Source organism: Diadema antillarum, unplaced genomic scaffold, assembly GCF_040938485.1.
Source record: "Diadema antillarum isolate AM-2024a unplaced genomic scaffold, OU_Dant_1.0 seq00000183_RagTag, whole genome shotgun sequence".
NCBI classification, from domain to species: domain Eukaryota; kingdom Metazoa; phylum Echinodermata; class Echinoidea; order Diadematoida; family Diadematidae; genus Diadema; species Diadema antillarum.
Window position 1 is genome coordinate 600,104 of NW_027271250.1, and position 12,376 is coordinate 612,479.

At 36.6% G+C, this 12,376-nt stretch overlaps 1 protein-coding gene across 1 annotated transcript in view; it reads left to right on the top strand.

The window, feature by feature from the left end:
* LOC139728552 (uncharacterized) overlaps window positions 1-12,376 on the top strand; it is a 136,831-nt gene that overhangs the window by 36,719 nt on the left and 87,736 nt on the right. The window contains exon 2 of the mRNA XM_071639489.1: window positions 11,348-11,483. Within this exon, the coding sequence (XP_071495590.1) occupies window positions 11,348-11,483 (136 nt within the window). The remainder of the gene's footprint in view (window positions 1-11,347; window positions 11,484-12,376) is intronic.

Here is a 12,376-nt window from a genome sequence, read left to right on the forward strand (position 1 = left end):
GACATGTGTACAAACTTTTATTTAATGAAATGGAACAAGTATTCAAGTCTATCCTTTGCACCAATTCACTATAGAGAACTTTGTAATAACTTCGAAATTATAACTCTTCAAGGAAAAGGGGTTTATTGTTTAGTCATCAACATAAACCATAATTTTTTCTGATTTCTTTTTTTTTTGTATTAGCTAAAGAGAGATTCATTATGCTACTGCAGGTACTAATGCAGTTCATACTCTTGTAGATATTATTTCACTTATCGAGTTGGTATTATTTCACATATTGTCTGTATAATGCCTATATATCACAACTTCTTTTTTTTAATCTACAATGATAAAAGAAAAATATTTTTGGCACAAAAATGGCATTAGCTGAAGAAACTCTGCCATTTTCTGCTCATGATAAACTGTGTGTTGACAAATTCTCTTACACTGCCGGCACTGCACTAATGACAGGATATGGCACATTGTAGGACATGATATTGGTTAATAGCAACTGCAGCATTATACAAAGATATGAATATGATGGCATTTTTGGGGTGATATTTCTTTTTTCTCTCACTGCCGCCTTTTCTGCCAAAATGCTTTTGTTGTTACTGTTACTAGGGATCCAAAAGGGGTAAGAAAAGCATGTAGCGTTGTGCGGGTATTATACAGCCGATTATATGAGATAATATTTATTAGGGATTATGAAATATATTGTCTTATTGTCTTGTGACGTCATTGCCTTGTCCTCATGACCCATATCACTGTCATGTTAAAGTTGAAATTAAAAAAAAAAAAAATCTTAAAGGACAAGTTCACCTTCATAAACATAAGGATTGAGAAAATGCAACAATATTAGTAGAACACATCAGTGAAAGTTTGAGGAAAATTGGACAGTCGATGCAAAAGTTATGAATTTTTTAAATTTTTGTGTTGGAACCGCTGGATGAGGAGACTACTACAGCTTGTGATATATGCGTACAACAGTATAAAGAAAATATAAAAGAAAATTCAACATACTTTCACTTTTTTCGCATAATAAAAGAGCAATTGACTTGCCTCTTTCTAAAGGCAGGGGGAATAATATTACCCATAACATTTATCGGTAACGAGTCAGGGGAATGTGTACTTTTTTCAAAAGATGGAATTTTGTGAAATTCTCTTTATATTTTCCTTATATTGTTGTACGCATGTGACATCTAAGTTATTCATACACTGCAGTAGTCTTTTCATCCAGCGGGTACTGCACAAAAATTTCAAAAATTCATAACTTTTGAACGGATTGTCTGATTTTCCTCAAACTTTCAATGATGTGTTCTACTAATATTGCTACATTCTCTCAATCCTTATGTTTATGAAGGTGAACTTGTCCTTTAAATGAAGTCCCGTCCTATAAACCTTCAACCTATCTTTATGTATATGTTCAAACTTAATAACAAATTTGGTGTCGAGGAGAATATTTTTCTGTAAGATATGCAAAAGTGATATGTGCATATAAATTATGATGATGTCAAACTGTATGTTATACTAAAATATTTTCAATGTATAAATCCATATCTCTGCTTTAGTATTTAAACCAAAAATTAATACATTTAGTATGGCATTACATCAAGATAATATTACCTGATATTTTTTCTTATAAACAGAGGGATATACTAGTAGACATCTCTAGGAGAAATGAAATCAAAACAGTACATGCAAGTTACACGTAAGTTACTACTGCACCCCTGCAAGTACAATGGAATACTCTGGTATCTGTGTGTCCCTGAGTGAACACTGTATGTAATGTCTATGTGTGTGTGTGTGGGTTCGTATACAATGTATATGGACTATAACAAGCGCAGGGATCATTAGCAAAGACAGAGCACTTTCCCCTCCAGGCTCACAGCTGTGCGAGTGGCCAGTATTTCCCTCACACTCCTCTTGTTCTGCAGGCAGAGGTGCACCTCCACTGCAGCATTCGTATTCCAGTATCTCTCTGTGGAGGCTGAGGAAGAGAATAATAAGGCTGCTGCAGCCATTCGCTGCATCTAGATAGAATCTACTCTGCTCTCTCCATCTCGGCACAGCTCCTCTATTGGAGGTGGTGTGTGTTCACCACTCATAGGAGGTTGGTATAGGTGTCTGTGTATGTGTGTGTGTGTGTGTGTGTGTGTGTGTGTGTGTGTGTGTGTGTGCCAGTGTGTGCATATGTTTTGTGCATCAGGGTTACCCAGCGTTCTAGCTAGGGTATGATGGGCAAGCTTGTGAGATATGCTGCATATTTGCCATGCTCCCACAGGCCAAAATGGTATGCCTGCTTGCATGCTAGTTGTGTGAGTATTGAGCGCAGTGGGTTTGTGCATTCATAAACTGGTAGTTTGCGGCTGCTGTAAAAAGAGAAAAAGGAAGAAGTGTATTTCCGCATCACAAGTTGCCACAGAGAAGAAATGTGACAGTTATTGAAGAGCTATTTTTCTGTGCTAGCACCAGGTTGACACATCAGGATTCCCAATCATAAGCAGGTATTGCATCTCAGTTTGTATTCCATTGTGGAATAGACGATAACTGCATCATTGTCTTACTGGATACCTCAAGCAAGGAGGACCTTGATACTGACTACTGTGAAAGAAATGTTGCAGAATTTCTGCTATCAGGTGAGGGGTATGAACATTGAAAAAGGAGAGTTTGTCTATCATTGGTAGAGATTAGTTGCAAATGAATGCAGGTCTATCTACTCCATCTCCTAGCACTTCTGTTTGTGATGAGCAGCCCTGAGCCTCCGTCTCCATTGCATTGGAAGCCAGCAGTTTATTCAGTGGATCGGGATCGCATCACTGCTCTTCTACACCACTAGTACCTGACCCAATTCATAATGTGATTACTGGAGCTGAACCAAGAAGCAGATGCTACGTAAATCAATGGAAATTTGTCTCCTTGTGTTGACCGATTTTTACCATTTACATGGTGCATCTTAGTGAAGACAGGAGGAGGATTTGATCTTCAGATTGCATCACTTGCATCTCAACTGTTCTCTGACATAAATACAGCTGCCTGTCATTGCTGTGAAAGGATGTAGTGTATGGAACCATTCCTTCAGTATATGTATGTACTACTGCACCTACTATAGCTGGCCACTGGTTCCTCAACTCCATCTCCCTCTCTCCCTCCATCCATTCAAATCAGTTCTGCCCCTGGTCAAGCCTTGATGGATATACCTCATTGACTGCTGCTGTGCTTGTAAAGATTTGTCTAATTCTTGAGCAGGTACTCTAGCAAACTTAATTCTGTCACATCTCAACTTGTAGTTGTAGTAATGTTTGCGAGGCAAACATGATTTCTGCACCTGCAAGACTGTTGTGAACCTGAGCTTATTTGTGAACTATGGATTACTAGCAAATTGCAACTAGAAGCTACCTTTAAAGAAAAAAAAAAACTACAACTACAAATTATAAGGTGAGTAAATTTTGGCCTGGCACAAGTTATTTGCTCTGACCAAAACCAATGTTTAGTATTAAATGCCCACTAAGAATAGTAAGATGAATTTATTTGCTTTTATTGACAGAAAGAGAGACATTGTGCTTCTTCATTTGTAAATATATAAGGATAAATTCTGGTAATGATATTTGATTTATTGTGATATAAATCATATAGCAATGTGTATTTCCTGTGTAATATGTTCTGTTTTCCTGGGATTACCTACATTTGTAGATTGCAAAATATACTGTCATGGTAAGTCAAGACAGTATACATGTATTTTACAATAATCTCTTACTTGCTGGCATGGGTGCTTGGGCATGGACCCTTGGGCATGGACCCAATACTGTACTTAAATCAGGCAATCTTCCATGTACAAGGTGTATTGCACTATATAGCCAGACAGTGAATCTCACCTGCCTTCATAAAGCAGCCAAGTAGGTTAGTACTGGCACCCTCCAGGATTTGTTCATGATTTCCATTTGTAAAGTACAGTAAAGTTTACCTAGTAATTGCTGGCACCTTTATATGTGAGTGTATAGTGTTGAAAATGCACAAAAGCTGGGGACTTTGAAAGAAGAAATAATATTGAACATGTGCAGGCAAATAGGGAATGAATATAAAGTTTGCCTAATTTAAGTTACATATTCATTTTCAGCAATATTTTTGTAGATGATGAGCAGTATTAAAACAATGTTTGTCTCACATATCCTTATATGGAATTGTAGATGTGTAACTGTAGAGAGAATATTTGTTTTCACTCTATAGTTTAACAATGTATGTAATCTTCCACCAGTTTTGTAATTTTGTATTGGTTATTCTGAGCATGATACAAAAATGAATGTATTAGTGCCGTTTATTCAACTATCGAGGACTGAAGTTTCACCGCTGGAGTTTAATTTTGGTGCTCAACTTCAAAATGTACTTGTCACATGTGAGTTAGGATTGTCTTTGATTGATATTGTGTTCATTTGTGTGATGAGTCCTTAAAAATGCTGGTGTGCATAAAGTTCACAGTATACGTAGGAGTGAAATCTATACTGGTCATTGGTTAAGTACAACTTGGCACTCTATATATGTTTTCATACTGTATTGATATTCAAGAACTCCCAGTTTCTTTGTTCAAGTGTTGAGAGTTGTGGTGTATATGGTTACAGAAGAAATGGAATGACCATTTATAGCTTTAGGACGCTTTACATGAGGTTGAAAACCAGTACAAACCTGTGGCCATATCAACAAAGCATACAAAACAGTGTTTTCCAATGTAATCTCAAAGAAAGTTCAGAAGCTTGCCTTATACTTGTGGTTGTGGTTGATTTTTTATATTTATTATACATGTGACTGGAGGTGATCTAAAAATAGGTTAGACAAAAGAAGGACTACAATTTATGCTTTGTTTACCTCTGTATTACCCTCTCCATATTAAAATTTACTGAAAATGGTTATGTACAAATTTCTCTGGGCTTGAGATTGTTCATACCTCAGTATAGCTTACATTGGAGAAAAAACATCAGAAACTGTACAAAGCATATCTGAGTAGTAGAGTCCTAGTATTGTGAACTTGAGAATAATGATAGTTACAAAATAATAAAGAAATATAGAGACTATTTAAACCTCCAGTATGTAGAATTCAATTTTCAATAAATGTTGTGAAATAGAAGCAGAATAAAAATTTAATTTATTTTCTGAATATACTACATGCTGTTTTAAATTAAAACTTTATTAATAAGGGAAAGTGGCTTGCTCAAGATTGCAACTTCTTTCTATGCCTTCACAAGCCAATTTCATGTGAAATGTTTGTTGGCATTCACAACAGCTGTATTAAGTCATGAGTGCTTTTATCAAAACTCTTTTATCACATTGGTGTCCAACTCTTCTGTTTACATTTAATCTGATTAGATCACTGATTGCAGAAGGAAACACAGTGACAACCATGTGATAATGCAATCAGGTATCTAGAGCCTACAAGCTAATTAACACTGTCTACTTGTCCCATTAGTATGACATTGATTTGGTGGGTCACTTCCTGGCAGTGCCTTGGCCAAAGCCAGATCAGAAGTGTCGGATCAGAGTGTCTTGGAATCATGATTCATTTCTTGGTGTGAATGGCTTGTAGAGGGTGGCAGTGACCCATATTCTAAGCTTTTCATCGTCAAATAAATCTTAATTAGGTATTCCCATTGACATGTACATCTTTCTAGAGCCTGCCCATTGACATTTCCAAAGAAATGTGAAATAGAATCTTGGTATTTGTATTTCACAGGATGGGAGCAAAGACTTTTTCTGTCTCTTTCAATTGAAAACTCAGCTGAGAGCGAACCCCAAGACAGACAGTAAAATAACAAGGAATATTACCATCTGAGACATGTTTGTGAGACATTATATATATGTAGTTATTTCAGAAAGGGGGGTGGAGGTAGATTCAAGACATGAAATCAATTACAGTGTGAAGTATATTCGGAGAAAAGAGTTGTAAACAGAATGCTGTAGAAAGAACAGTTGGAGATGGTGAACAAAGTGGGATACACATGTTCTCCATTCAAGGGTGATGGAGGATCTTTTTATGTACAGTTTGAAACATACTATAGAATTACAAAGTCTCTTTTGTATGATATCTGCCAGAATGAATTTATTGGAAGCAATTTGTCAGAAAAGTGTTTCTTTCTGTGCTAATATTAACATTGTCAAATATCTTGACCTATTAAAAAGATTTTAAAATCACTAAAGTGTCAAGGAATAGGATGTGAAAAAGGCATTCTCCAGAAAGTTTAGACCATTCCAGTTGCAATCTTTCACACATCCCAGTACAGTGAGTAACTTTTTTTTTTTTTTTTTTTTTTGGGGGGGGGGAGAAAAAAATTAACCTTATTACCTTTTGATCTTGTGTAATGTTGCAAGGATTTAGTTCTGAGAAAAGGAAAAAACATACATGTACTGTGCTGGCCTATAGTATCATCTTATATGGGTTCATAGTTTCTGTGGCACTGTGCAACTATTGAAGGGGCTGGAAGTAAGGCAAGGTAAGTTTCCCTGAGGGACGAGGCATTGGAACCATGACAGAAAGTGACAGATGCAGAAATGCCCACTGGTCAAATCTGTCTTCAGTGTAGTTTGTTGACAGAGGACCTCAGTGACTTTTTAGGGTCAGCAGGAGCTTGTGTTTATCCCTCCCCTCCCCCCAAGTGATGGAAGAGATATTATCTGAATGCGATCTCCTGTTCAAGATTATCTGGACATGTGTCAAACTCAATTTCTGTCAAAATTCTGACATATCTAGATTTTTTTTTAAACTCTATATGTAATCTTTTTTTTCTCACTGTAAAAAAAAAATGATATTAAATGGCACAGTATGTTATATTTTTCTTTGTGGTCTTTTGGTACTGTGCTTGAGAAGAAATTGTTATCTTTTTCACCGGGTGTATATAATGCCACTGGCTCTTACTGGCATATAGGCCTATAGCACACTACTCTCTCTAGTGGTATACAAAAAAATTTTTAACACAAAAAACAAGTGTGCAAATACGTGGTAATGCTCGTCATCTTGCCAGAAACAGTTTACATTTTGCAGGCGGTGATGGGTAATAATCTTGATATACCACAGAAATCAAGTACACAGTTTGTTAGTTTTCTGTAGTGAGGTTTGTTGCTGCAAAACAAAGGAGCAAACTTTGTGTGGGAGTTATAGAAATTTAACTCTGGTGTCTGATTTACTGTATTTTGTGATGTTTCAAGTCTCACTGCAGAGTTGTCATAAATTTGTATGTGTGTGTGTGCATGTGATCTTTCTCTCTCTCTTAGTTTGACCAAGGAGGTACTAGGCGAGCTCGCGTAGTACCTCCTTGGTTTGACTATATGCTCGGATGCTACACTGCAGAGTTATGTTTTTTAGTGGTCTTTCTTTCTCTTAGTTTGTCTCCTGTAGTGTAGGACAGCTTCCTCTGAAAGGGAAATGAATGAGGGTTTTCCGATAAGTGGTATGAGTGAAATCTGTAGTTCACACGAACTATTGTACCTTTAAAGGATGGGGATGGCAGTTCATGAGAGGTTCCTATGCATGCATATGGTATACGAGCAGCTTGGGTCTACATAGTTTACCTTTAGTGGTTATTATGGCGCCAAGGAAAAGGTAGTGTGTAGGCAGTCGAGCATATATTGTAAAACGAGGAATGTTCGCGTGCATTTTAGTTTTGCAAATTTCGCGAGCGCCGAGTTTCGCGAAATTAAAATGCACACAAAAGTTTTTGTGTACACTATATCTACATTGAATGCCAGTGGCAGTTCGCAAGAAAATTCATACTGCGAATATATCACGTTTTACAGTACTTTAGAAGGGAAATGGTAATTGCAGGATCAAAGCAAAAATAAATTGCATTTTAGTACTGCTCAGATAGCAACAGGCATTGGAACCAAAGAACTGGTCTTCAGCAAATATCATATTATGCCCCAGCTACATCTGCTTTAATAGAGAGTGGGGAATGGGATCTTTGAAAGATGCAAGTGTGCCCCAAATCCTTGATTTTTGTCACTGCCATTGTAAACCTTTTAAAGATGCCCCTGTTGTAGTAAATAAAATATGAAAGCATGTCGTGTGCATAACATCAATGTAGGTCTATTTATGCATAATATGATCAGATGTGTTTTGAAATAATCTGTGGTCAAGGTGAGTATTTTTTTGAAGGTTATACAGTGACAGGAGGTGTCTCCCGGAAGCGCAAATATTTATTTTAAACTTTAATGCATTAGGTAGATTTGAGGTAAAACAGAGAAAAGAAGAAGAGATAAACAGATATCCATGCAAAACCAACATGTTTTCGAACACTGCCACCCACAGTCTGTTTGCATTATTCACAAGTGAAAAGATATTGTCATGGCATCATTTGTTTGATGTTGAGAATGATGAAATATTATGTCAAAAGCTCACTTGTCACGTGTAATAATAATATTTGAAATGATAAGGGCACTGGCAAAGAAGACTAGAATTCTAGGTGTGTTCTTTAATGCACTGCAGAAAAGGAGATGAGAAAGATTCAAGCGGGAGCTCATTTGCTAGTTTGAAAGACATTTTTGTCGGCGTGATCCCCATTTGATTCCCTGTTGAATCTACTGGTTGCTTTTCTGAATGACATGCATTAACGGCGTATAGGATGCATAAACCACCTATAATGTGCAAAAAATATAGATATGCTACATGTAAATATCAAGTCTTGTAGTCCAGTTTTAAGAACTCTAAAAATGTGTGATAATTGTATTTTTTTTATATTGTTTGAATTTCAGTTAAGAATTAGATTGTGTGACTTCCTTATGAATCTGATTTTTTTTCTTTGATTATATCTTATTGTTATGCGCAGTTGAGTGTATTTACTTTATAGAAACTGCAATATTAATTCACAATTATATGATTATATATATATGATAATTGCTGGTTTTTTTATTTAATTCATTATTTAATTTTTTTTTTTTTTTTTGGGGGGGGGGGGGGGTGGTCATAAAACAAGTTACCAATATTCAATTTCACTGTTAACAGTGTCATGGGAACTAGTAATAAAAAAACAAAAGTAGACATGACGACCATTTTATCTACAGATCATGTTGCTGTTACATATTGTAGTTAACCCTGGATGTCCCCAGGCACTGTGCTTAATTTGCCAAGCTTTTCTATCAGCATTCAGTAGTCCATCCAATTACTAGTAGACTAACTATTTGTAAAGTTAGCAAGCTCACTCAGATGTAGCAATGTACCTCATTCCAAGAGGAAGGCGATGGTGATGACACAATAAGAATTTTTAAAAAGGGCGTTGTGATTTCTATTCATTACCAAGTACAGACGTCCATGCCAATCGGCAGATGAAGAACGCACAGTAAAAGTGTACCAACTGTTATGCCAAACAAATCGTACATGTGGTATCTCCAATTTGTCAGCCATATATTTGTATTTAGATTGACAAACCACAGTTTATGAGGACCAAGTTGCAACAGGAAGAGGACAGGGGATATATAGATACCAGTTAGTTATGTATCCTCTTAGAATTGTAAATATCCTTGGGTCAGCCACAGAGACCACTGCACAGGGTTTGTGATTAGTCATATTTTAACTGAAAGAACAAACAGTTTGTTCAGAGGCAGCAAAGAAAGAATTATGACAGGCATTCCTGCTGGAAATATGATTATTGTGGCCTACACAGTAAACTGCTGCATAGCTGTATTCATTCCTCTTTATAGTAGAAGAATCACAGAATTTAGGCGATTGTAATTCAACAGCTATTTTTGCATCTCATTTCTGTTGAAAATTTGTGTTGTCATCCGTGCTCATTGCCAAAGTTGGTAGCAGTGTTGACTGTAAATTTGAATGTCCCACTGTACACTGGTAGTAGTCTGCATAGCCCCATCTTTTTACAGATGATGTAAAGAAAATTCAGAGAGTTGTCTGCAGATATCTTGGGCAACTCTAGAAAGTAATTATCTCCCTTTGCATAGCAGTGTGTGTAGAAAGTAATTATCTCCATTTGCATAGTACTAGTAGTGTGTGATCCATGTCTGGAAGCAAAAATGCCATGCATAAATTGACATGTCTACACGTTGTACATTTTTAAGGAACACAATGCTGAAAGCTACTGTACAAGTGGAAATTTTTACTAGAGTAAATACACGTATGTGCATTCAGTCGGGTAAGCTGAATTTCACATTTTTTTTTTTTTTTTGTTCTGCACAATCAAAGCATAAAGATGCATAATACTACTAATAGTATTACCAGTACCTACAAACGAAAATGATTGTGTGCTTATATATTTGCACTGGTTTCATGTTGTGCGAAATGAGAGCTAAGTGTAAAGTAACTGTTTTCAATGCGCTTTCACACCATAATCATGCACTTCAAGTAGTGTACTGTATGTCTGTATGTAGCGAAAGGAAAACTTGTGGATCACTACAATGAGGAAGAGGTTCCTCTTGTGTCAGATTTCCTGAGCCATTAGTGGCATGGTCTGAGAGCATTGGTTTCAAATGTGCATGTACAGTCTAAAGCTGGATTAAATTATCATGTTGACATTCAATTATAAAATGGTGATGAAGTGTATACAATAAGTTGAAATGAACTGAAGAGTTGGCAGTAGGAAGGAATGTGCAATAAAACACTGTGTGTGCAAATCTTTATCAAAGCAGAGACAGGAAGAGAGAGTAGCAGACTGGGATAGCATAGGAAGTGTGGAACGGAATTCTCTTGCAATGATTACATCGTGAAAGTATTGTGCAATGGACTATAAACTATTTGGGGCTACCTGCATAAAAATTGTTGGTACAATGACTACAATGTATCAGTATGCAGTCTTTCATAACATTCCTCTATGCAGCCAGAAGATGGAATGTCTGTACTATAAAAGTGTCCAACAACTATGAGCATATATGTTGTTACATGTCCCAAGTGCCACCAAGTCACTCACTATCTGAACATTTGCATGTCCAAAATGTATTTTTGATTGGAAATGCTTTGCAGTATACTCTAGGTTGATCTTGGGAAGGACAGTTTGTTATGTAACAATTCTTTCGGGGATGAAATTTCAAAACAGAATGTGCAAAACACAGAAATGTGTGATTGTTGAAAATGAATTAATGCTCGAGTTTCTCTCCATATCACTAGAAATTTGCAGTTCACTTGTGGAGTAGGCAAGAGCAGTGAAGATGAAAGGAAAACATGAAGTCCTATTTCCAGGATCTCTTATAAGCAGTTATCATGTCAGTACTTCTATCGAAATATTAATGTCATCTCTGGGCTTGAATGTGAGTGGAACAATGATTTTACTAGTTTACTCTTCCTAAAACTGTGGCATAGATCATGTTAATCTTCAAGTAAACCTTCAATATAGTTGAGTGATTCTTGAACTCTTGTCTCCCTTCCCATACGTACATGTCTCTTCAGGACTGACACACCCGATAACTTGAGTGACACTTCAGGTGATATCACCGACATGGATGCAGAACCAGACAGCGATGTTGAGCAGGACTTGGACCAAATGCTTGGAACATGGCTCGGCGAACTGGAGACCATGACCAAGGTACTTACTGTCTGTTGAAGGAGAAATAAGCATGTATTTTGGTTCATCTCTTCACTTTTGCGTTAACACTGTATAAGCTGTTATTTTTGTGAGGATTAATTTCGCGAATCTCAGTTGGATCGCGAGTTTAACCAAACGCGAAATGTCTCCATGCGCTAGGGTAATAGCGCATTTATGTTAGCATCGGCGTCAGTTCGCGAAAGCAACATCTCGCGAAATTGTCTATGACCTCATTCGTGAAAATGTCTGTACGCGAAAATAACAGCATATACAGTATGAAGCCTAGTCTTGGCTTCAGATTTCCATTATTGTGTGGCAAGTCAGTACTTACACACAGATTACATTACCATGATGTGAACTGTTTTCCAGATAAATTTGAACAGCCCTGTACCAAGGCTTGTGAGTAACATTGTTTTAGTTCACCTTATAGATTGAATTGGAGAGAATACAGGGAAATGATGAATGGTTGTGGTCTGTGGTAGGAGGGGGGGGGGGGGGACCTAACTCTGGGTCAACTTTAAAGGTATGGTATAGTATTGGTTGAGGTTAGGATTCAGCTTTTAACTTTTTGCAAGATACTTAGAAACCACTGTATGAAATGTTTAAAAGCATACAATTGAAAGAAGAATTCAAGCCTGTTTTTTTTTATGAAAATCGGTTTTAAAATGGTCGAGATATCCAAAAACAAAATAAAATAGAGCGATCCTAATAAAAGGTGGGTCCCACCTTTTATTAGGATCACTTTGTTTGAGATATCTCAGCCATTTCAAAACCAATTTTTCATCAAATTTAATATACTTTAAAAACCTTTAAAAATTATATGATCTTTCATATATCATAACAGGTTTCTCATTATTTAAGAAAAAAAAATCATCAAAAATGTTGGAAACCTG